This window comes from Strigops habroptila, chromosome 1 (assembly GCF_004027225.2).
Source record: "Strigops habroptila isolate Jane chromosome 1, bStrHab1.2.pri, whole genome shotgun sequence".
Classification (NCBI taxonomy): Eukaryota; Metazoa; Chordata; class Aves; order Psittaciformes; family Psittacidae; genus Strigops; species Strigops habroptila.
The window spans coordinates 72,358,966-72,385,185 of NC_044277.2; the positions used below are offsets into that span (position 1 = coordinate 72,358,966).

The 26,220-nt window shown below is 38.3% G+C and overlaps 1 protein-coding gene across 3 annotated transcripts in view; it reads left to right on the forward strand.

Moving 5' to 3' along the window:
* The window catches only part of ADCY2 (adenylate cyclase 2), a 217,687-nt gene that overhangs the window by 125,175 nt on the left and 66,292 nt on the right, over positions 1-26,220 (forward strand). For all 3 annotated transcript variants that reach the window (XM_030500578.1, XM_030500588.1, XM_030500594.1), the window contains 5 exons: positions 16,554-16,702; positions 17,831-17,942; positions 19,026-19,153; positions 25,417-25,575; positions 25,937-26,069. In XM_030500578.1, the coding sequence (XP_030356438.1) occupies positions 16,554-16,702; positions 17,831-17,942; positions 19,026-19,153; positions 25,417-25,575; positions 25,937-26,069 (681 nt within the window). The remainder of the gene's footprint in view (positions 1-16,553; positions 16,703-17,830; positions 17,943-19,025; positions 19,154-25,416; positions 25,576-25,936; positions 26,070-26,220) is intronic.

Genomic DNA, 26,220 nt, shown 5'->3' on the forward strand with positions numbered 1-26,220 from the left:
TCTTACATAAGCAATGGGGCAGGACAACTAGACAATTAAACTGTGGACTATGGAGAGCCATGAGAGACAGGGTGAATACGTAAGAGATGACAGAGCTGAAGGAGTGGCCACAATGTATGGCACTACTAGAAGTAGTTAGAATTTTTTCAAAAGAGATTCAATATCCTTTTAACCCCCAAAATCACGTTAAAATGTGGTCCTGTTCACTGGCATCGCTGTTAAAGTCAAGAAAAGGCATACACCAAAGGATTTTCATCCACTACAGGTATTACCAGATGCCCTGAAGACGGCTCTTAAAGTGACAGAGCATTCTAGTGGATTCCTCAAACCTTGTTTCAGAAAGCTTGGAGTTGATCATGAGTTGATCGAGTTCGGTGGTATTTCTCAGATTTAAAAACATGTTAGCACATGAAATTCTCACTGAAAATGATTGTAAGACTTTCAGAAAACTCTCTTGAAATCATAATAAACAGCTGTGGTCCAGGGGCAAAGTGGAAAAAGACGTAATGTGCACACACAGCAGACTTCAAAACTGCCTTACTTAGGCAGTGGTTTCAGATCTGGAAAGGCTGTTGCTGGTATATCCTGGGTACCTCTGTTATGTGTAAGAAAGGCCAACCATTTAGTCCATGAAAGTACTTGACTAGAGTTCTTCCAACTAGCTACTGCCACTAACTTCTGCGGCCTCCTCCTGTCAGCTTTATGTAGCCTCTTTGTCCTCATATCCCTGCTTCAAAGGGCATTCTTCCACTTCTTTTCTGGGAGCTGAATTCATCAAGAGATTTACCATGGAATAGTAATTTTCAAGCAAGTTTCTTTAATACTCATGAAAAATCTGATGTAAGATCAGCATATGGTTCAATCACTGTCTTTTGTCTAGTATATCACATTTCTTACAGTTAGCTGCATTGCTACTGAACTGAGGACCATTGCCAAAACTCTTTTCTTCTTGAGCATAAGCATAGACTTTATGTACCATTGTTGTCTTTTAAGGGACTTACTGCCTTCCTCCCTTTCCAGACGTAATATCTGAAACTTTCATAAATTATACTCTTTTCCCTAAAAATAACATAGCAACTAGTCATTTACCTGCAATGAGACACATTTTCACTGAGAGGAAGAAACAGTGGGTAACATAACTGAAAAATCTAACATTATTTGACAGGTCAACTTTATTATTTCTGAAAGGCACAAAGTCACTAGCAGTTCTCCAGTACTATGGCTTATCTTAAAAGATGCAGGAATTTCAAGCTATTAGTATGGGTAGGTAATAAGGCACATTTTTAGGAAGTAGAAAGAAAATAAAATTACTGGTATGATATAGTCCAAGGTTTTCATTCCCTGGAAATGTGTGCTTGAGTTGGTCGGATGCTTAGCCTGGCCTTATTGAATGAATCAGTTTCTTAGTCTGAAAAGCCTACATATTTAAAAAAAGTAAAATAAATTGCTCTTTAGAGAGTTCTTTATGTTGTGAAGTAGATGTGGCACTGGGAGTGTTCTGGCATCAGCTGCAGGGTGAGTGCACTGACAGCTACTTCTGAGTCATTGCCTGTGTTAATATGGATGCATGGTTGTTTACCCCTCAGTGAAAGATGTGCTGTTGAGCAAATTAGCAAAAAGCACTGCAAGGGCTGCTGCAACCACACCATACCCGTCACTTTGTGGTAATTATAACTAGCGCGTGATTACCATTCTGTCCCTATTGCCACAAGTTTCTATCTGTCTTGTGTCTGATTCCTCTATGCAGGGCAACACATATGCAGGAGAATATGCTCGTAAGTTTTATTCATTCAGAAAAGGAAGATTTTAGCTGTGGAGCTGTGGTGTTGGCTTAATTGCTTTTTTCAAAGGGACTAGACATGATATAGGATAACTATAGCTGAAAGTTACATAGCATCCATTGTTGAATATGCTATTATTCAAATGAAATTTTTTAATACACACACATATATATAAAAGATTATTGTTGTAATGAACTAAACCAAAATAAGAAGATGGCATGGTAAGGTTTTGTTAATTTGTGTTTTGATTTCATTTTAATTTCATGATGCTAGTCTTCGCTTTAAGAAGTTTGAAAAATACAGATTTAAGACATTCTGTCATATCTGTGCCCTTTAAACTTGTAAGCTGGTATACAGTACTTAATTTTATAAATCACAAATAGAACAAAGTTAGGCATTTATTCAGAGAACTATATCGTTATGGCTTAACACAGTTAAGTTACCCACTCTTGCAAGTCCTGTTGGGTGAATTCAAGTGCCTGTTGATACAGAATGTAATTGCATATAAAAAGAAATAGTAAAAGTCTTAAAGGACCATTCTGTTGTGTAGCTTGCCCACTTGTTTACTTGGAAGTATATTAAAATGTTAAAAATTAATTGTAAAAAAATGACTTCCCCTCCACCATTGAAAGCAAAGCATGAATATAGTTGATTCTGGATTGTTCTCCAAAAGGGAAAACAAAAAAGGGAGGGGGAGCAGGAGGGGAGAAAGGAATAAAAAGGCATTAGATTTAATTCACTCTCAATGTTCAATACCTTGTTATCATGATTGCAAATTGGTAAAAGGGTAATTTTAAATAACTGCAAGAGCATCTGAAGTTTTGCTTTGATGAAAGGGGATACTGAAAATTTTGAAAAAATTAAACCCAGTTTTTCATCTTTTTGGTAAATTAACATTGAAAAGGTAAATCTTACTGTAAGTTTAACAATGATTAGAAGGAAGCATGAAGTATTTTTTTGATTGTACAAAAATGAACTTATTTGTCTTTTTCAGAGTAAGTTCATATTCAGCAACTATGCCATGTGATTCCCCATAATAAATCTAGTTAAAGTAATTTTTTTATGTTTCTGCATTTGTTGTGGAAGAAAGGAGTTTCGTTTATGGAAAACTCATTACAGAATTTATCTCAAGGTGAAGTGTTAGGAGGAGAGGTCAAGGAATAGATAGACTAAATAAAAAAGGTGATAATAAATCCTTGTATCTGTGTATTCAGCAGAGAAATCTAAAGAAACTTAGGAACAAAACAGCTGAAATGCTGCTGCTACTTCTTATAGAGTCTCTCAGCAAGAGTTGTGCTGATACTGAAGCACAGAAGGAAGGCAACTGTGATGCCAGTAGTGGCAGAGCTCCAGGGGAGACCAAAGCACTACTGACTTAAAAACACAGTGTCTGTTTTGGGTATATTAATGGAAGTAGAATGTAAGATCCCTGCACATTTGGGTGAGGGTGAGGTACGGAAGAAAAGTCAAGAGAGCTGTTGTAGAGAAAAAGCTAAGAATTCTCTGACAGTTTTAGTGATCCTGTGGGTAAGAATGATCCACTTGATATGGGCTACCCATATTTCTGGAAGGCAAGATCCCTCACAAAAAGGTCTTGAAGAAAGTAAGCAGTCATGGGACAGGACAGATGTCTTTGCATGATCAAATATTTTTAATTTGATTATTTGTCCCTATGAGAAATTTTTTAAAGATGTATTAACAAAAAAAACCACAGTCCCTCAGATGTCCCTTTAATTTTCCTTTATGCTCAGATTATTTTAGAATAGCTTTCTGCATTCAAAGTAAAGATTTGAGTGAAAGTTGCTTATCATAAGTTGCTTGTACATAAAGTATGTACAAGTCCTAGAAACAATAATTTGTTGTTGGAGCATGTTCCACCAGTTTGTATAGTGTTATTCACAGAAGTGCTTTAGTTTTGCATAGTACACCATAGCACGGAGATCTGTCAGCTTTTACAGTCAGCTTTATGCTATCAAAGTAAATCTGTAAATAAATTTGATTTGCTATGTAAGATATTTTTAGATCTCTATTCATATATAAAATAAACCCTGAGTATGCAAGTATAAAGATGATAGTTTATGTACATTTCTAGAAGATGAAAATAATACTGAAAGAGTAGTTTTCTGGAATTCATAAAGTGCAGATTGGCTGGATTTTTTCTTGTGTTACTGTAGCCAGATATATTTGTTTATGAAATAACATGGATGTTTAGGGTAGGACGAATTGTTACTGTAAAATTAACAGCAGGCATTTTATTTGCTTCTTCATAAAAATGTTTCTGGCTAGTGTTTGAAAATAACAACTATGTTTATGGATACATATTTCAGTGTAGCTTGGGCCTCAGCTTTTGGTGCAGCCCCATGCTTTCTTGTTGACCATTTAAAAAAACAAGCAAAACCAAAAAAAAAAGGAAAAACATCGGATTTTAAATCTGGTCAATCTGGCACAGACATTTCGCTTTCTGTCTCCTACATCACGTTGAAGAAACATGATTTATTGCTGGTCTTCCAGTTCCTCCTGGGCCACATTTTGTTCCTTTGTGTTTACTTCCTTCTTCTCCATTGGAAGCATGAAAATACCGTATTGCATATGCTGTTAGATTACTGTACCACTTGAATGGAAAAACTGCATCTGGGGAGTCATCCTTTCAGTGTGCTGCTCTAAGACACCAGAAACAAGCTTCTGAAGAATGCAAAGGTGAACCTATAGATGAAGAAAGTTAGCTGAAACCAGCAGAGGAGGTTGTTAACAAAATGTCACCCTCCCCTTAGTGCAGGGAGAAAAACAAACTTGGAAAAAGTTGTGCTGGAAGACATGAGGTGACTGGTTTGGGTGGCTATTACTTTCCTGAACCAAATGAATTTTGCACTGCTGGAAGAGCTGTAGATATGCCGAACAAAGGATGGACCGGTTGCACTGAAACATCTGTCAGTACTTCAGCATGCAGTCTCAGACCAAAGCACCAGGCTTCTTTGGAGACTACACAAAGAAAAGGATACAGGAGAACAGCAGAGGGACTGATACCACACCAGACAGATAAGATGCAGACCTTTATTTGTCAAGCATTAAATAAGAATTGCCTTGTGTATGTGCAGTGATATTCTTTGAATGCCAGTTGTTATGAACTAAGGGATGAGCTTTTGCATGAAAGTTTCTATCTTGACTCGCTCAAATATGGAATATACTTTTGCCCCAAACAATTTATCGAATTTGCTCATTGCACAGGCTGCAATTCATACAGGAGTAGGTGTAGCTGCAAAGGCCTAACCTTGATGCATCACTGAGAGAGGTTATTCAGACTTTAAACCACACTTGGTATGACGTAGCATGACTCATTTGTCATCGGGTGGAATAGCTTCCAGTCTCAAAAATATGGGTTTTATTTACAGCACAGTTAACTTATTTAGAAAAGTTAACTCTTCAACAAAAGAAAACTCAGAATTGCTGATGAAACAGAGGAAAATACCAAGACTTGAAAATAAATCTTTTCATTGAGTCCTTGCAGGGCAGAGTTTCCTCAAGCCTTCTTCTACAAAGCCCTTCTAGTTCAACAGCTTCCAGTGGCTTCCAGCATTGAAACAACCTCAGCAAGTCCCTTTTGGGTCTCTAGGAAATCTTCCTGTCACCTTCACGCTTGGTTGACAGTCTTCTCTACATAAGTCAGTTGCACTGCAGGAGAATAATATCCTGTTTCTTTGTGCTGTCTCCCTGCGTGCACCATTCTGTCTTCTGAAAGGTTCCTTCTGCTTCACCTCTCAGTGGCTCTCATTTAGATGGATCCACTTTAGTCAGAATGCATTTGGAGAATAACACTCCCTTCCAGTCACACTCCTTGGAAAAAAAACTAATATTTTTTTAATACTGAGATTGTAAACTGCAAACAAGCAACTTCTGCAATGACCCAAACTGAATATGATATGGGGCACTTTTCTGTAGGAAGACACTGATTCACCAGAACACGACAGTGTTTTTAGCACGTTCTGTGAATTCTTGGCAGGACTTAGCATTTGCGTGTTGCTAAGCTGTGCTGGATGTGGCAATGCAAGTGCTGCTGAATACAGCTACAAGGCTGTCATTTTAAGGTGTGTCTTGGAGGCTTTAGCAAATCAGGATCGAAAAGAAAATTGACTTCCTTTGGCTTATTAACAACAACTGTGTGCTAATAAAAATTAAAAAATATCTATTTTATAGCATTTCTTACTATAAGTGACTGAAAATGTACAGAAGTCTTATATTTTTGCCATTTTCCTCGAAGTTATATAGTGTAAATGCTGGGAACAGCAATGCTAGTGTAAAAAAGAAGCACATATTCTGTAGCCTTTGCTAATATCATGCAGAAAGAGGAGTTAAGCAGTAAAAAAATTTCATGAAGAAGACTGGAACAGGAGCCAAATATGAAAATAAGCATCCTGTTACACTAAAATTAAAGTTCTGCCTCCCTTTCCAGGAATTATGGTTCCTGTGTGCTAAATAGTGGGCATTGTGTGCATGTATTGTTGAGGTTCCAGTGATAAATAAATTATGATCTTGGGAATTACATGGTAAAATTTTTTCAGTTTATTATATATACTTAGAAAAAGGTGTGTCTTCAAAATTAACTTCTGGTTTCCTTCAATTTTGTCTCTTTAAACAGCAAGACAATCCTCATTGTCAGTAGGTTTTTTCTGACGGATAGATGTGTTAACGCATATTTAAAACACAGAGTTTCAAAATTTATCAAATTAAATAAAGGCATTGAGTATATTGATGATGTATGCTGGAAATTGTCAAAGAGGATTTTAGATAAAGAAGTCACAAACCATTTCCAAATTTCTCAAAAGCTTGGAAGTTATTTAAGTGCAGTAATCATAGAAATAATTATCCATGGCATATTTGCCATTAGAAATAATGCTGCCAAAATCATCAGCTGTAGCTTTGGTATTTGTTTTTACAGTATATTTAATTCATCTTCACATGTATAAATGTGCTGGCATCAGTGTGTAAACTGTGATTTCAAAGCAGTAGAAATAAAATGTGGAATTAGTAAGAATTAGATCCATATAAAACCTCTCAACATGTGAGGCTATTAGCTAGCAATGAGTCTGGGCTTAATCCCACAAGATTACAAACTGGGACCCGGTTTCCCCAGTGTTGAAGGACATTTGCAAATATGTCTTCTGAATTGTACATCCCATGAGAGAGAAAGAGGGAGTGTAGCAGCCCTTGTGCAGGAGCCTGGGGATTAGGGAATTCACCCAGAGCACAGTAGAGGCAGGAAATCTAGTATATGCTTCAGTGATTTTTAAATAATTTCATTTTGGAGCGGATTAGCTTCACCTGAAAAGGCTGCTAGGGCTCTGCTTTCAAAATAACCTCATACTGATAAACATTTTTCCTTGGGGATAGGAAGAGAAAGGGGTCTCTTTTGGGAGAGGACTGTTTTGAACACAGGTCCCTCGTGGAGCACATTGTCTAACCCCTGGGTCTGTTGTTAAAACACAAAAAATCTAGGTCTGACACCCTGTTTCTGCAGCACTGGTATTCTGCAGCACTGGTAGCTATGGCTCTATACTGAGCGTCTGTTAGCAGCTGCAAATTGCAGGGGGCTGCAGTGGTGAGTTGTGACGTGGGTGTTTCGAATTGCCACTTGTCAGTCAAAGCTGCCTCTAGCCTACCATGGGGTGCATGAAAACAACCATGGAAAAAACTGCTTTGTGTACAAAAACTTGCTCATTGAGCACCAAAACAATACCTAATCTGAGGCCCATGGTGCCCCTGCCCAAACAGTTCAGAAAGAAACAGGCAGCTGCTGGATGCAGGAGACAACCTGTTTTGTGTAGAGGACTCGCTGCATCAGAGGATACCTACACCCCTAAGGGACTGTAGCCCATGGACAACTCATACTGGAGCAGGGACACACCTAAGGGCACTGCAGCCCATCAGTGTCCTAGGCTGGAGCAAGGACACTGAGAAAAAATGCAGCAGAAACCATCAAGCATAGAGCAGCAGAAGGGGTTAAGCACACAGTGGCAGAAAGAAACCATCACAGATACCACTTCAACTCCCTACACTACCTGACACCTCATCACAGGAATTTTGATGGACTGAGTATAATCCACAGCAAAATAACAAAAATTGGTACTGGGAAGTGCAGAAGATAGATGGTTATATAAGTGTTTGTCTCTGTTTTTATTTCCTTTTATTTTTTTGGGGGAAGGAGTGTTCATTTGTTTGTTTGTTTTCCAAACCTGCAATCAACAATGGGAGGTTTGGGTTTGTTTGCAATAAACTAAATCAATTGAAATTCTCTGACTCCATACTCTGTTTTGCCCACAACAGAGCTCCAAGCCAATAAAAGGGCCTCCTTGTGGCCTGGAGGTAAGCATCTGGTGGCTCTGACTACAGAATCATAAGCAACATCCTTTTCTGGGCATTTTGTATTACGTGCCTCCCACCCCTTCCACTTTCAATTCTAATTTTTCTCAGTCACATTTTTAGGATTCTGATTTTTCTCTGTGCATTGCACACATGGTCTTAGTGCCTAACCTCTTGGGATTGGCTTTGCTTAGGTGACAAGGCACTTGAAAGTCTGGTATTTACTGTCCCAGTCTTTCTGTGGATTAAGCTGGAGTTTCTGTCTGTATCCTCATATGCCTAAACCTACCACAGAAATCATGCACACAGTAACATGGAAAATGTTGTTTAGGGTCTTTAGAAAATAAATCCAAAATAATTCTGAAAGCTTTAATCCCTGCTATGATTTATGCTAAATTTTGTTTTGTGGTTAGGCTTAGTAATGAGCGTTCATGAATAGTTTAACATGTATCTGCTGTACAGTAAGCTATTTTTGTTTGGGTTTTTTTTTTTTCTCTGATCAGGTTCCTCAAAATAAAGAGAACTGGTTTTCAAAGCTCTGTTTTTCTTGTATATTTTCCAGTGGGATAAAAGTTTTTCATTTAAATATCTCTATATTTAGTAGCTAGTGAATATAATCATTAAAGAGCAGTTGGGAGATTTCTACGAGATACGTATTCCATGAATAAGCAAAAGAGAAACTTTCATTCCCAAGATAGAGATGTAATGCAAACGATTCTTGTTCCCTTTTATTTAGACCGTTGTAAAGAAACAAAAGGTCTGCTTTATGAATGCAGTTACAGTGTATACCCTGCAGGCATCTGCCTGTTCTTTGATTTCTACCTACGGTGAGTCAGCTTCCTCTGTCTTCAAGGCTAGGAAGTGAGCTGTTGAATGAATAGTGACGCTTAGTGCTGCTCAGAAAAAAGGTGTTAAAATATACAGCTTGCGTCATTAAAATTTATCATTGCTGTTTCACAAGAAGTAGGACAGATCCTCACTGTAGGCTCACTTTTCATTTATATGTGGATGAAATGAAATTTTTTTAATTAGCTTCTGCTTGAATAAGCTTCTCCCTCAATCTAAATAGGCTGTTGTATGGGAAAACCAATTGTTATCTACCTCTTCTCTTCACTAATCTAATGCAGAGATTGAGAGTTTCGATTAATTTTTATTGTTGTCTGGCCATTGACTACTCTGTCTGACCCACTTTGAAGTGTTTGTGAGCTTCTGACAGGCGTAGTTGGGTGACTGATCACTGTTTTTGATCTTTCTTCTATGTGGTGACTAACATTTGATCACACAAATGTGTGGTATCTGTATGATATCTGATAAAATAGTGGAAAATTACCAGTGAAATACAGAAATTCATTCTTACGTGCTTATTTGGTATTCTGCAAGCGGGTGGCTAAAACATCAGCAAGCAAAGTCTGAGGTAAAAAGAACCAGTTTCATGCTACCTAGAAAAGCATGGAGGGCTGTTTTGTCAATGTACTCCAAACTCGATCTTCTAACTGAAGGATAATGCTGCGCCTTACAGATGCTTCTGGTTTTGCTTTGGATTTGATGCTTGCAACTGCAAGGTTTGACTCTAAACTGGGCAGCTCAACAGGAAACCGCTTTCTTTGGCAAAAGGGCTGCATAGATTCTCAGGGAATATCTTCCCTGACATGTCCCATGGATGGCTTGGAAGAAGGAAAGAGAGCCATGTAGTGTTTTGTTCATTTGTAGTGAAAAAAATACCATAAAACTCTTCTCATCAAAATGTGAAGTCAGATGTACTGGAGTTAAAGGGTTTATTGTTTAAAAGAATTGTATTGAGCAAATGCCAGCATTGTAATACTTCACCATTATGAAGGGCTGATATAGTAATAATAGAGTTAATCTCATCAAACAGATTCTTTGCAAAATGCTGCTTCTGTCTATTCAGCAGTGATCTTGAGATATAGAAGACTTAAAGCAAGAGCTAACAGAGTCAGACAGAAACAAACCTTGAAATTGTGTCAATTAATTACGAAGCTCTGGCTGTGTATGTCATTATGTTCTGGTTTTACTCTATTGTTTTGTTGTTTGATGACTTGCCTCTTGAACAGCTGCAAGATAGGCACGTATTCTGAAGGTGTAGTGAGCCTCATTTGCAAAATTAGTCATAGACAGCCTGCATATGCAAACTATAATTTATGCATAAACATTAAGCATCCCCTAAGCTCCTTGAAGGAATTTTTCTTTGCCAAATACATGGTGAGCTTGTGCATTTAAATTAGCTTTCAGACCCATACACTGAAAGTGTTGCAGCAAAGCAGTGCTTTCAGGTAGCCTTAGTGTTATTTGGAGATAAAGGCAACTGGCTAGATGTTAACCAGCAAATGAGCATGCAGAATGGTGTGTATTTAGCCTGAAAACTAATGTGTGCGTTTTTATCCAAAGCCTGGGGTGGTTGTACCGTTCTTGCTAAGTGAGCGAGTCATGCCACAGGTGTTTTGCCATGGTCTGGGCTGGTCACCTGAGCCCTTGGTGGCCACCCTGGACCTGCCCTGCTCACCTAGCTGTGGGACTGGACCCTGCCCTGCTGGCAGCCCCTGCTCAGGACTCGCTTTCTCACTAGAGCAGCTCCCAGACACCTATGGCTTGTGTTCTGCAGAACATCTTCATGGGGGAGTTCATGTCCCATGGCTGGTGAGATAGTGAGGACTGAGAGGATGGTCCTCTCATTCTACTTGTGTGTACTGACTTTCTGGGTTTGATATCGGTTTCTGGTATTGCCAGCCTTGAAATTTCACCTACAGGATCATGAAGATAAAAAGTCTTACAGTGCTGTGCTTGGGGACTTGAAAAAAAAAATTGTTTTCCACAAGAAAAAACCCAAAGCAAACCATAGATGAATGTTGCTAGCAATGGGGAGCCCTTTAGGAGGCTGTTGATGAACAGACAAGAGTTCATAATTCTGTCATCAGAAAAGATGTCAGCTGTAGTGTAAAGACTTTACGAGCCGTGAGTGAAAGCAAAAGCAGCAATTAGTTATGTAAAAAAATGGTTCAATATGACAAAAATTGTGATAAGTAGACTTGTAGGTGTCAGGAAAAATCCTTGACTGTTTTTGTCAAGGCGGATGACAGTGTTTTGAAAGCATTCCAGGAAAAAAGCCATCCCAACAAAGGAAGGGGCTGCCACCAGATAGGAAGAATATAAACAATTGATAGGATATAAAAGATGCTGCTATGATGGTTTTGTATTTGCAAAGAAACACAGTGATGTAATCAAAAATTTTGTAGGAAATTGAGTCATATGAAAATGTTTTTAACTTTTTAATGGGGAACAGATTTGGGTTAAGTAACTTTCCAAAAGCAGTAGATTTCCGTAAGGTGTTTGATGCAATGATGCTGAGCATCCTGATTAAAAGTACTGACACTGCTTCCCGTCAAAAGAGCACAGTCTAATGGATCTTGAGTGGGGTAACTGGAAATTATCAGTGGAGATGTTCAATGAATTGTCATGTGTGTCATGTTCTGCAAGAACCAGTTCTCATTGTTTATGCTGTTATGCATTTTTTATTAATGATCTAGGAGATACACGAAGGCAATCACGGACAGTTACTTTTGCAGAAAAGCCAAATATTGATCTCATAGTAAATAGCATAATACGGAATACTTTATAAATTATATTCATCAAGACAGTTTATAATAACAGTCTGGAAAGTCATAATTCTAAAAGCAAAGTGTATGCAACTTTGAAAAGTATTTTGGATACATAGCAGACAGGAAACTCCAGAGATGTTACAGCAGGAAGTTGTGCAGTGGAAGTCATGGACATGTTGAGGGGAAGAAGGCAGGAGGGTATATGTGTGTGTGTATGTCTTTGTTTACTGGATCACAATGTTAAGATTTGTGTCAAATGACCTTTCAAAAAGTGTTTGAAGGTTTTTGAGGGTTTAGAGAAGAGAGTGTAGAAAATACTTAAGAGCAGGAGATTTATGGAGCCAAGTCTATTTACCTGATCAGAAAGAAAATTGAGTTATCTGATCAGCGTTTAACTTCACAGGGAAAAAGTGTGGACATTAATCTTTAGCTGAGGCAGATATAACAGGACCAAGACTTCAAAGTAAGAAATACAGAGCACATTTTTAACAGTTTTTAACAGTTCAGCTGATTAACCACTAGAACAAACAGCTAAGGAGTTGATGAATTCTCCATCTCTTTATGTCTCTATAATCACGATTGAATACCTTTCTTGGTGCATGTGAGTAAAATGCAATTTACTGGTCTTAGTACAAGTAATAAGGTTGGTGGAGGTTACTGATATAGGCTAAATTTAAAGGGATAATAGTGCCTAATTTTTAAAAACAATCTCCTCTCCCAGTTAGGAGTCCAAGTTAGCTTTAAGAAAAAATAAATTTACAGCTGTTTAACATTGTAGGTGTATTTAAGAGAATGTGCATGAGATCTGGGTAAACAGTACAATAATTTGGCCAAACAAGTATCCTGTTGATCACTATCTCTGTCAGCCACATGGCTGATAGATCATTGTGTGATCAGGAATCACAAGACTCCTGTTTTGTAGGTTATTTCTTGATATATTTCAAGGGCAGCTGAAAATTGTATTTTGTCCATGTTTATTTGTAAACTTTGTTGGGAACCTGATACATGTATAGGCTAATTGCTTCTAGAGCTCTTACTGCTGACTTACTGACCTGCTCTGTCAAACTTGCTAAATAGGTGAGTAGACATGTGCCACAGGAATCTGAAAACAACCCAATCCACAGAAAAGTAGAATTCTATATACAGTGCCCTAAATGACATTGTAAGGGGCAAAAATATCCCTATGTGGGGTTTGAGAGAACAGGAACTCAAGTAACAGTTTGACAGATACCACTGAAGATCCTTAGTTAGAAAATCAAGGGAGGATGACTACTTGTTAGCCATCTACTGGGATCCAAATGGGCTTGTTCAGAGAAGAAAGGAGTTCTTAACTCTGCACTACTGAAAGACGCTACAATTTTGTAATCCATATGGATTGTATGCTCTGTCTATTATCCTTAGGACTTAAAATTTCAGCTACAAGTAATTTGAGTGATGTGGGGAAAAGCAGAGCCCCAGAGAACACAGATAGTCAGGAAATAGTCTTGTGTACATCAATCACATGTATTGACTGTAATGTTGGTAATATGTCAGAGAAAGACATTTGTAAGCGAATTTTCATTATTGCCACAGCACAGCAGTTTCTCTTTCACCAGAAGCAGGTGCTGTTATTTATAGTCAGAAGACTTTTAAATGCTGCATCTTGACCTGAATTCAGAATTACTTCAGCTTATTTCTTATAGACTACAGCTCTGAGAATGGCTTCTCTGTCTGCTACTAATAGGCAAGTGTTTTGTCTCAGTCTTGTATGTCAGTTCACCTAGTTTTTGCTGTGTGGATTTTCTATCTGAGAGAATAGTACAGATATAATATATATTTGACAATATTTATTGTCAAATAAAAAGCTGTCATAAGCAGCAATCTCGATTTGCTATGTTCCTCACACTGTTTCAGTCTGCATAAATTTTAGTGCACATCGGGCACTACAGTCTGATTAGTAGTTGGCTTTGATCCTTCCACTATGCGATTTTTAGCCACCAGAGATAACAAAATATGAAGGAAGAGGTGTTCTTATATCCTTTGCATTTCTTGGGCTCTTCTAGCAGAAAGAGAAGGAATAATGTATTTGTAACCATTTTGCGTTTGGCTAGGTGACAGGACCAGCCACGGTCTTCATAAATAGTTGAGGTTCAGCTTCTTTCACAGTTGTGTTTTAGTGAAAGAAATCAAAATTAACAGTCTGGTTGAAATGTAGTATGTGACTTGGTAACACGTTAACAGACAGCTGATAACTTCAGGACCAATATGTGAGCACTCCCAGCCTGCGTGGTGGGGAGGGTGGCTGAAGCATTTGGGTGTAGCTGGGCATGGCAGGATATTTTGCAGTGTGCTTCACCAGTTGCAGTTTTCTAAAGCCACCTCTGGTTGTAAATTTCTCTTTTGTACAGGGGAAATGGAGGAAGTTAAAAATTCTTTGGAGGGGAGTTCTGATATGGTGAACAGCTTCACCAGGACCTTTAAGCAGAACAGATTAGTGGTCTGGCTTGGAGAGAAAAAGGAGGGGAAATATCTCATCTCTCTTCTGTCCCCTACAAAATAAGGGCATTCTGTTTTCCCTTTCCTCTTATGATTCTTTAGCTTGTAATCGACGTTACACTGCTTCCTATGAAAACTTTTTCTATTACCTTTTCTACTGCTTTCTTGAAAACTTCTGTTGCTTTTCTCTTTGACCTTTTGCCAGCCTCCCTGGGTTTCAAAGACCTAAGAAGTAACCTGGACCTTGAGCATCTGCCTTACTGCATGTATGGAATCATAACAGAGCCATAGGAACATAGTGAACGAGCTTGCATTTACTAGCCATGGTATTACAGGAGCACAGTGATATAAAATTGGAGCTAAGAGCACTCACCTCTTTGTAAGCTATTAAATGATAATTATTACCAAATGCTGACCCATCCTGTACATCACAAAACAACAAATTTCTGTTATATAAAGAGCAGCTTGCAAGAGGAAGGTTTCATTATAGAAAAATGTTCACTGGCTTTGCAGGTCTTCTTTATAATTTAGCAAAATACCGCCACGAAGGACCAGTGGACTGCATTAGAAATGAAAATACATCAGCCCCATGGATGTGTACTTGCTAAAATACCTAAACTTACTAAATTAATCTTGCATTTATGGAATAAAGCCACATTAACATTTTTATTAAGTCAATTGTATATATTCTTCTCAACTACCATGTGTCAAATCTGAGATCCTAGCAGTAGGAAAACAGTACATAGATTCTTTTATTCTCGCCTCCTTTAGTCAGGCTAGAGACAGGTATGCTTTACCTTGAGCATTTATTTTATGACTTGTCTTACTGTTTATGTGATATGCTTTAGTATGCAAAATAAAGAGCAGTCCATATGTGATGATATGTGAATAATTTTGATATGTGAATCAAAATTATTTTTAGATCTCACCAAAGTGTGGAAAAGAAAAAGAAAAAAGAAAGAAAATTATTAGTTTAATATTATTTAGCAACAAAGCAAAATTCTGTCTTGATTCAATGAAATAGAGGGGTTTTTACAAAGTGTGTGCAGGATTAATTTCATAGGGCCTCATGTAAGTAAATGCTATGCTTACCGGTACACAAATGCTATGAGGAATGGGAAGTCTTGAGACATTACAGAGATGGATAGCTGAGGTAGCTGCAAATTTCAGAGAGTCTATAGCCCTGTTATTACCATGCTCTATTCAAGGTCATTAGACTTGAACAGGAGTAATTATCCCAGGCAGAGCATTGGATTAATGGTTACACTTCTGGTACCTTCATGAATAGAACTGCAAACTCTGCAAAAATACATGTTTTGAACCAAAGAGAACACATCACTGTGAGTAACACCTGCAGACCATGCACATTTTGAGGTCACCATCTTTTCTGGCATAGCTGTTTCTTTCTCTGACTCATTCATGAGCTTTTACAGCTGCCTTTCCCCTCCTCACTGGTTCAGGGTTCTGTTTTTAGTGCTTAGCCACAATTAGCCTCTCTGCTCTGCCTATGAGAAAATGGGAAATTCCTGTTCAATTTTGAGGTGGAGTATGATCAAAGCAGGAAGGGGATTTTTTTGCAGAGTTCCAGCTATTCCCTTGATCTGGTTTTACGAAGGAGTAGGAACTCAATGAAAAGCTGTCACAGGTAAAATGGGCAAAATTAAAATATACTGATGTAAGAGAGATTCACAAGGAGAAAACTATGAGTATAATACCAATAAAAGATAAGGAAAAATATGTAGGATTTAAAAAAAAAATCTATTTCCTTTTAGGTTAATATTTTCAGAAAACTTCTGTTTGTCAAATGCCATATTAAAGTAAGAGGAGAATACATATCAAAATAGTATGGAAAAGTCCAACATTTTCAACATGTTCTGTGTCTTGATTTTATCTTTTTTCACTTTCAATCTAACAACTGCTGAAACTATGACTGAACATTAAAAAGCTATTAGCCTACTCTTGCCTGAGTTGGACGGCATTTCCCTGAAGTCCTCTGAAGAGTCCTTGCAGCTCTTGCTGTATTTGATAATCTATATTTCCTGCATCATACTCAGATATTGAATAGGTTACTGTATATAACTTCTTCAGATGTTTTTCTAATATACACAAAACCTTGAAGACGTTAGATGTCGGGAAAGGTGTGTATATCTCTGTCAAGTTCTTCAAGGAACTGATTAATTTTGGAGGCCATACCAGGCAAATGCCTGAGTGCAAGCCTCATCAAAATGTTCTGGAGTATTGACAATAGCATATGCCTTGCACAGTATTGCTGCCATGCTAATTTCATTCTCCTTAACAGAAATTGTGGACATTTCATTTTAAATTTTAGGAGCGTCTTCTACTTTCTTTACTGCCGGCTCACATTGCCATGGAAATGAAAGCAGAGATCATTCAGAGGCTACAAGGTCCCAAGGCAGGCCAGCTGGAAAACACGAACAACTTCCACAATTTGTATGTCAAAAGGCACACCAATGTAAGGTATCGTACTGTAATAAAATGTATCAACAACATTCAGAGAAATTTTGAAAAGAAAGTTAAGAGAGCAATTAAGAAAATAATTGTTTTAATATGTTTTTCAAAACACTCATGTTAATAGCCATTAATTTGATCGAAAGCTAACAATTCCATGTTCCAGAAGAGCAACAAAGGTGATAAAAAAAGGAGTTGTTTAGACAAAGCCACGCATTAACTGGCTTTCCTCATAATGTCTTAATTTTTGAGGTTAAATTACCAAGTCCTACTTTCATATATACCATCAAAAGTGTAGTTCATGTCAGTTACGTTATTCTGAAGTTGTAAGTCTCTTAACTGGAGCAATTCATCAGGTTTTATATAATGTAAACAGAGGCACTATATTACATATGTATTTTACACAGTACCTGAGCTAAAATATTCTGTGTTTGACTGGATAAATTAATTTGCATGACATTCTTAGAAATTGCTTTTTTAAAGCAAATATTGCAGGACTTTTGAGGAAGTTCATTTTCAGTTGCAAGCGCAAATACTTTTTCCTGATTCAGTGAATCGGAGAAGATTTCTTGGTGAATAGAAACATAGTGTATTGAATATCTTAGCAATCAAGATTGAATTTAATAGCCTAAGTAACAAGTGAACAAAGTCTTCCATGCTGCATATTGCTGACAGGTAAATCTAGTCAGAAAATGTCTACAATGATAAAAAGTTATTAAACAAATTCTGATAATAAACATGTTTATTAAAATAATTGCCATTATTATATTGCTGATTCATGTGCAAATTATTATTATATTATAATTTGTATTTTTTGAATACACTGTAACAAATATAGGTATAGAATGCCTATCAATACCTATAAATATAGGTATATCTGTGAAGGTAATACCTGTACAGGTAATACCTATAAAGGAAAATATAGGTATATATTACCTATAAATGTAACAACTATAAAGGTAAATGTATGTTTACCTATAAATATAGTTATTGTTCTACACTTAGCAGTGGCTGTTTTGGGTACTGGCATACCTCTGTGAATTCTAGAATGCCTACTTTCAGGTTTTGCTGTTGATTGCTAAATCTGAGTTCTGCAGGAGGAATCTGTGACCAAGTTTCTGTTCATTTCTATTGCAGCATCTTGTATGCTGATATTGTGGGATTCACTCGCCTGGCCAGTGACTGCTCACCAGGGGAATTGGTGCACATGCTAAATGAGCTGTTTGGCAAGTTTGATCAGATTGCAAAGGTGGGTTTCTAGTGGGCTGCTACTGTTAGTTTAAATAAGTAAATCATCTTTAAAATGTTTTTTTTCTTCTTGGAGACTTTTTTACCTTCAGGCAGCCTTTCTGAGGCTTTGGCAGGAAGATTAGACTTGAAACATGTGAAGAGAAAATCTGGCTCTGGACTGAGTGCAACAGTGTGTTTCTGCCAGTGTGACAATCTGTGAAACCCAAGATAGCTCTCTAACAGGACCAATAGAGACAGCTCATGGAGCCCAGTAAAGCCTAATGGCAGATGAACAGCTTTTTAAATAGATTTTTTTACAGAAACAAGGATTAAGAAACTCAAGATAAAAAAATGATACAGTCAGTTTTCAGATCTCGGGAAAAACATTTAAGAGGCTGGAGGACAAGAGAGACAATATTGATTGAAGCAATTTTAATTATTGACCACAGTGTCTTGATTACTCAAGGAAAGATTCAAATACAGTCGGAAGATTTTCTTCTCTTTATTTAGGTGTTATTTTTATAAAAATCCATCAAATTTCATGCTGTGTGTGAAGGTGAAATCAGAAACACTAAAACAGATAAAAATTTTCTCTGTTTTTTAATAGTTTGGAAACTCTCATCCAGTATTGGTAAAAAAAAGTAAATCTTTACATTGCCTTAGAGTTCAAAAGATAGAAATACGATTATGATTGCTAGTTTCAGAAAGTATTGCATAGTACATCTTCAAAATTATAACTGTGGAAGGCTAGTTCTCTTGATTTCGTATTTCAAACAGTAAGACTTTGTTTAGATTGAGTACATGATACTTTGGCTCACTTCTTTAATCTAAGATGTGAATATCACTGCAGATACATGTTTTTCAGTGAACTTACTTCCTCGTTTTGCCCATTAAGGACCATATGAGGTCCTTAATGGAATCATCCATACAAAACTCTTTGACAGGACTTCTTTTTTAGCAAGCTTTTTTTAAGCTTTTCTACTGAAACAAGCTTAAGTAGAATGATTTTGCTAACATCATTTAAGTCAGCCTTTGTAACCATAACCCTTAATTTATGTAATTCAAGTTAAAATTGACAATCTCAACTTGCTTTTTCCTCCAGGAAAATGAATGTATGAGAATAAAAATCCTAGGTGACTGCTATTACTGTGTTTCTGGACTACCTATATCTCTTCAAAATCATGCCAAGAATTGTGTGAAAATGGGATTGGACATGTGTGAAGCCATTAAGTAAGTGCTGACATTTTTGTTAAATGCTCAACAATTAAAATTCTGTCTCTTTTCTATCAGTAGCTGTGCTGCTTGTTGAAACATTCAGACCTGCAGTAGCTGGTGTGTTTCACTACAGGGTCCTGCATGGTAATATTGATGTTAGCCTCAGCAAAGAAACGCTGGGTTGTGCCAGGCTATGCTGCCACATACCTAAAGATGATTAGGGGCCTGGAGTATTGCTCATATGTGGAAAGGCTGAGGGAGAAGGGACTGTTCGTCCTGGAGAAGAGAAAGCTGAGGGGGAAAGATCTCATTAATGCATTAAGTACCTGAAGGGAGAGTGCAAAGAGATGGAGCCAGGCTCTTCAGTGGTGCCCAGTGACAGGATAAGAGATGATGGGCACAAACTGAAACACAGGAGGTTCCCTCCGACTACCAGGAAACATGGGGTTTTTTTCACTGTGAGGTGACTGAGCCTTGGCACAGATTTCCCAGAGAGGTTGTGGACTTTCTAGCCTTGGAAATACTCAAAATCCAACTTTATGGCCCTAAGCAACCTGCTCTGTCTGACCCTGTTTTGGGCAGGAGTTGGGCTAGGCAATCTTCGTATGTCCCTTCTGACTTCAACTGTTCTGTGATTTGTGATTACAAGATGGTAAATATCCCAGTAGACATCACTTAGGACTTGGAAGCTTTGCTTTTTGCAAAGTCATGATGCTGCACCCACCTGTTAGTGAAACGGCACTGTGAGAGGCTAGAGCTCCTGGATCCTGCTGAGTTTGATGTTTAGTGGTGGTCAGGAGCAATTGCTCCTCCAAAGTTAAGATGCCTCAAGCCCTGAGCTTGTGGAGTGATCCTGAGCATGTCTACCGAAGACATTTCTAACAGCTTACAGATTCCTAGGATGAGAAGCCTACTTTCCATGCTGTTAAATAAGCAATTAAGGACGCCTGTCTTACTAGACAGGTTTAGTTTTAGTTTCAACTTTTCTATAATCAATTTTTTAGATGAGGATTTTCTAAAAAGTGTTGTCAGTTAACAGATTAGGGCACTATTGAGAATTCTGTATTTATCAGCAGTATTTTTGATTTGTGGGTTACTGTATTTGTCCCTTATTTCTTTCCCATAATCACTGTGCTTGATCTGTCTTTGAAACGGAAAACAGAATTTGAGCTAGTATTTGAGAATCCTAATGTGACTACATTTGAAACAGCAGTTGTAACTTATTTCAAGTAATGCAAATAATAGCAGGAGGCTTTATATGATGTGAAAGAGGAAAAAGAAATGTGGTTGTAACTGATGAGTTGACAGTTGTAAGGCATCTGAGGATGCAGTTTTGGGCATACTTTAGGAATCCTCCAGTTAGAATCATAGAATCATAGAATCATAAGGGTTGGAAAGGACCTTAAGATCACCTAGTTCCAACCCCCCTGCCATGGGCAGGGACACCTTGCCCTAAACCACGTGGTCCAAGGCTCTGTCCAACCTGGCCTTGAACACCGCCAGGGATGGAGCATCCACAACCTCCCTGGGCAACCCATTCCAGTGCTTCACCACCCTCACTGTAAAGAACTTCTTCCTTATATCTAATCTAAACTTCCCCTGTTTAAGTTTGAACCCATTACCCCTTGTCCTACCACTACAGTCCCTAAGGAAGAGTCCCTCCCCAGCATCCTTATAGACCCCCTTCAGATACTGGAAGGCTGCTATGAGGTCTCCATGCAGCCTTCTCTTCTCCAGGCTGAACAGCCCCAGCTCTCTCAGCCTGTCTTCATATGGGAGGTGCTCCAGCCCTCTTATCATCCTCGTGGCCCTCCTCTGGACTCGCTCCAACAGCTCCATGTCCTTTTTATGTTGAGGACACCAGAACTGTACACAGTACTCCAAGTGAGGTCTCACAAGAGCAGAGTAGAGGGGCAGGATCACCTCCTTCGACCTGCTGGTCACACTTCTTTTGATGCAGCCCAGGATACGGTTGGCTTTCTGGGCTGCAAGCGCACACTGCCGGCTCATGTTAAGCTTCTCGTCAACCAACACCCCCAAGTCCTTTTCTGCAGGGCTGCTCTGAATTTCTTCTCCGACCAACCTGTAGCTGTGCCTGGGATTGCCCCGACCCAGGTGTAGGACCTTACACTTGCCTTGGTTAAACTTCATCAGGTTGGTATCGGCCCACCTCACAAGCATGTCAAGGTCCCTCTGGATGGCATCCCTTCCCTCCAGCGTATTAACCGAACCACACAGCTTGGTGTCGTCAGCAAACTTGCTGAGGGCGCACTCAATCCCACTGTCCATGTCGCCGACAAAAGTGTTGAACAGGACCGGTCCCAACACTGATCCCTGAGGGACACCACTCGTTACAGGTTTCCAACTGGACATCGAGCCATTTACCACAACTCTTTGCGTGCGGCCATCAAGCCAGTTTTTTATCCACTGAGTGGTCCATCTATCAAATTGATGTCTCTCCAATTTAGAGACAAGGATGTCATGCGGGACAGTGTCGAACGCTTTGCACAAGTCCAGGTAGATGACGTCAACTGCTCTGCCCCTGTCCATCAGTTCCTTGGCTCCATCATAGAAGGCCACCAAATTGGTCAGGCAGAATTTCCCCTTAGTGAAGCCATGTTGGCTGTCACCAACCACCTCATTGTTTTTCATGTGCCTTAGCATGTTTTCCAGGAGAAACTGTTCCAGGAGAAACTGATTTTGCCAGGCACAGAGGTGAGACTGACTGGTCTGTAGTTCCCTGAACTGTAGTTCATTACTGAAGAGTAATTTTGGAATGGTTTATAGGCAACTGTAGCAGTACTAATGACAATGGGACTTCAAAGAAGCCTTGGAAAGGACAGCTTTACGCTACTCCCCCTCATCTCTTCACCTGTCTGCTATCTGAACTCTCAGTGCAGAGTAGAAATAACTCTTTTGTAAGCTACATGGTGTTTCTTTGTTAAGCAAGGGTCTGATCCTGTTAAGTTAATTTAGAAAGCATTTTGTGAGGAAAGGACAATTAAAAAGTCTTCCACCTCCTTTTTTTTTTTTTTTTAACCAAAGTCAGATTATTTATTGTCTGTAATTCATAACTGAAGTGCTTATTATCTTTAGGAGTTAAAATACTGTAAATGGTTACTTAAAGCAGTTATCACTAATGACACAAACATCTTTTCTGTAGAAAAGCTAAGTTTCCTTTGGCTAAAATTACACTATATCTAGGTGAATTACCCTTTGCAAAAATATTTATCATGTGAAGGTCTGGATATTTGATAGTTATCTGCGTGATTTGCTTTTCGTAAACAAATGGACTTTGGTTTTAAAACTTGGTATGCTTTTCTGTAAGTTTCATGTCCAATTTTGACGGTTTTGCCCAAATCACATTTGCCCTGTCCAGGTAGCAAAGTAAGAAATTACCTCATCCTTTTGAGGTATATGTGTAGTCTGCACCTCATCATGAAGTGGATAGTTATGTTGAACAGTGTTGTTTCACTGACTAACTAAACAGACATACAAAGGCGATTCCTTAAATACTACCCTCGTATAAGCGTAACTGTAGTCACAAGAGGGTTTTGGCTTTCAGTTGCCTGGTCTTGTGATCTGATCCAAGATAATTACTGTATGGGTAGGTTGATTAATGCAAATTTTGTTCTTTTCCTTTCAAAGTATTCATGGAAAAGGTGCAGTATTTTTGGAAACTAGGATTTTGATCTCCTTACTTTAGGGATCTTTTGTACTAACCTCAGTACGGGAATTAGGCTGCTGCATTTTCTAAAATGTTTTTTCTTCATCCAGAAGAATATCTTAGATTCACTTTGTCTAAAATACCTTTTTTGTCAGATATGAGGGGTTTTTATGTTCAGTCACTGAGTTGCAAAATGACCCCTAAGTGTGTAAGTTACTGAAATAAAGCAGTTTGCTGTTTAGATTAACAGTTCTGTAGAGATTTTAACACCTGAATATGGTTTTGATTCCCGTTCTCTTTGAAGCAAAAAGGAGGAATTCTACCAAATTGCCAGGTGATCTGTAGTACAAAGCCTTATGCTGTTTTGCTTCCTCATGTTGTGTAGCTCCATTTTGAGCAATTCAACCTCACTATGCTAGGGATTGTGTCCCTTTAAATTTGCTAGTAGTCCTGTTGATTAATTGCTTTGTTTCTCTGCTCTGTGTTGGAACAAGTCCAATGTAGCCTGCAGCGTGCTTGCCCAGGAGCGGGATGCTCACCTTATGAAGCCATAGATGCTGTGCAGTTTGTGATGTTGAGAGCTGCCCACCTTAACTGGGAGCTTTAAGGCTATCTGTTAAGCTTATATATTAAGGAAAAATATGTTTGTGAATGAATGTTATGTGCTGTTTTCCTTCCGCCCAAACTCCAACCCCTTGTCTGTGTGGTGACTTCCTAGTTTAAATGTTCTCAGCCACACGTTCTCAAAGGCTGTCCTTGATTTGGTAGTGTGAAATGAGTTCCATTTCAGAGGAAAGTGAAGCAGTTGGATGAGATGGTTGTACCAATTTGAAAGCTAGGTACAAAATAAAATATTTCTGTAGTTATGATTTCATTCCTGCAGGTCTGATCCAAAAGACAACTATGGTTTTAAAGCTGGCAATTTGCAGGAGACTAAATGCTCAAGGCTCACTGAATGTGTAGAAGAGCGTAAGACAGGATTAGGTGAGGCTTAGATACATTAGTCCAGAATTACCAATGAATAAAGCTCAGGTAAATAGAATAGATGCTTTCTTAATGACCTGAACTCTTGCTTGTGTAAAGTTGCTACAACTACCTGCAAGCTAACCATGCCTGTGAAAAATATAGAATCCTTACAAACTCTAATTTCAGGCTGTAGTAGGAAAAATACAGTCTTGATGAGTATTTTGACTGCCTAGCCATGATGGGCACAAAGACTGTGGTGTGCTAAGGGAAACCGGAGAGACTGTGGGAGCACAAAATGAAATAATAATGGGAAGTTTCAGATATACTTGTGTAGGTAAGGCAGGTGTCCTATGGGGGTGTGATAGATTACATTCTTAGATACAGTCAGTGCCTGCATAGTCATAGCAATTGTTCAAGGAGCAGAGGAGAGAAGAAGTAGTAAACCCTAATTTGATCCAGAGTAACACTTGTAATTTAAAATCTTCTGTGGTTTCTTTAATTTGTGGGACAGAAGAGAACATTAAGTTCTGGAACATATTCTACTTGTTCCCCTTCTTAACTCCTAAGAGCTTGTTGTAAAACAGACTTTATGGCTTGCTCTGCAGAATATGGCAGGGCAGCCTTTCAACAAGCACTCCTAGAGGTTGAATGTTCCTCTTCCACTTTGCCCAGTTTTAAAAACACTTCTTTTTTTTTTTTTTTTTTTCAAAATGAAAAGCCTGTGTCCTATTCTTTGTGCAGAGCAAAGTGGTGTTTGTAATCTTACGAATGCTTACGAAGCTCATTTACAAGCAGTTCATTTTCAAGTGTGTCAGCTACATGAGAACAGTGTAACATGGCAAAGTGAAAAGAGATGCCAATAAACACTTTGTAGAGACTGAAGGAATTTAAAAACTTCTCGTATCATCTTCTTAATAACTTCAGAACACAGTTTAATAAAATACATTGTCATGCTCCCTTTATTTTAATTTCCCGGGAAAAGAACACTTGAGAACTACTGCTTAAATGTAGGATTTACCATATGAAATTAAGCCTCGTAAGTTCTATACCCCCTTTGAAAAAAATAAGAGGAACAAGCCAGTTAAATTCTGTAATGATGATTCTTATCATTGAAACTGAAGATGTTGCTAGAACTATGAACCTGATTCATATACAGGAGCCATTTGCGTTTCTTATCCCATATAAGTGAACAAGCCACTAGCTTGTAGAATATCCTGAGGTGATGCATTTTTCATGCTTCCTCTTAGATATGACAGATATGAGAAGGTCTCCAACATAGATATCAGGGTCCTGAGATAGACAGGTGCATACCAGTAGTTCCAGATCTCCAAAAGCTGCCTGTAGAACAAAAATAGTCCCTGGATTCTACCATGAGACCAAACATTTCCACTACTTAGTTTATCCCTCCCAAATAATTTCAGATGAGTATAAAAGAAAGGACTTCAGACATGGACTTGAGAATTAATATTTACTACAAGTAGTTGCAAATATAGATGATGGGAAAAGTAAGGTACAAAAATAATCCTATCATAAAAAGAATGGAGGCAATGCTAAAAAGAAATAAGTGTTGTTACTGATGATTTGACTGGTAAATGAAAACAAAGGCCTTATCATGTATATTAACACATTTTCTTCTCAACTACAGGAAAGTGAGAGATGCAACTGGAGTTGATATTAACATGCGTGTAGGAGTGCACTCTGGGAATGTGCTTTGTGGTGTCATTGGGCTACAGAAGTGGCAGTACGATGTGTGGTCACATGATGTTACTCTGGCAAATCACATGGAAGCTGGAGGAGTTCCAGGGTAAGAGTCTTCTCTGTTAACCTTGGTACACGTGGACTTTTGTATCATGGACAAATCCATAGGTACCATGTCTTCAGCCATCAGCCTTGAGGGGGAAGCCTGAATTAATTCTTAGCGCTCTTAGGGGGAAAAAAAAGGAGCACTCAGTACTTCCTGTGATTTAAGGAGTATTTCTTTGTGGATGTAAACCTTTAGATTTATGCACATTAGAACTTCTAAAATTGAGATTAGAGGGACTGTAAATTAAGTGAGCAGCATGTAAAAAGTATATCAAAAGCTAGTAAAAAAAGGTTGATCAGGTTCAAGTTATGCTTTTGATCGGTATTTACGATTCTGTCATTCTCTTGAAATATAATTTCAGCCGTGTTCACATCACTTCAGTCACCTTGGCACATTTGAATGGAGCTTACAAAGTGGAAGATGGGGATGGAGATGTGAGGGACCCTTATCTGAAAGAGCATAATGTTAAGACTTACTTTGTAATCAATCCTAAGGTTAGTAGCACTTTTATTTTGTTGCCAGTCGTAGTTATTTTTGAGCAGGACCACCAATCTCTTTATTGAATTTTTTTAATTCACCACAAGAAGATATTGATCAGAGCTATTACTGATGCCTACAGATATGTAATGCTTGCATTGCAAATCT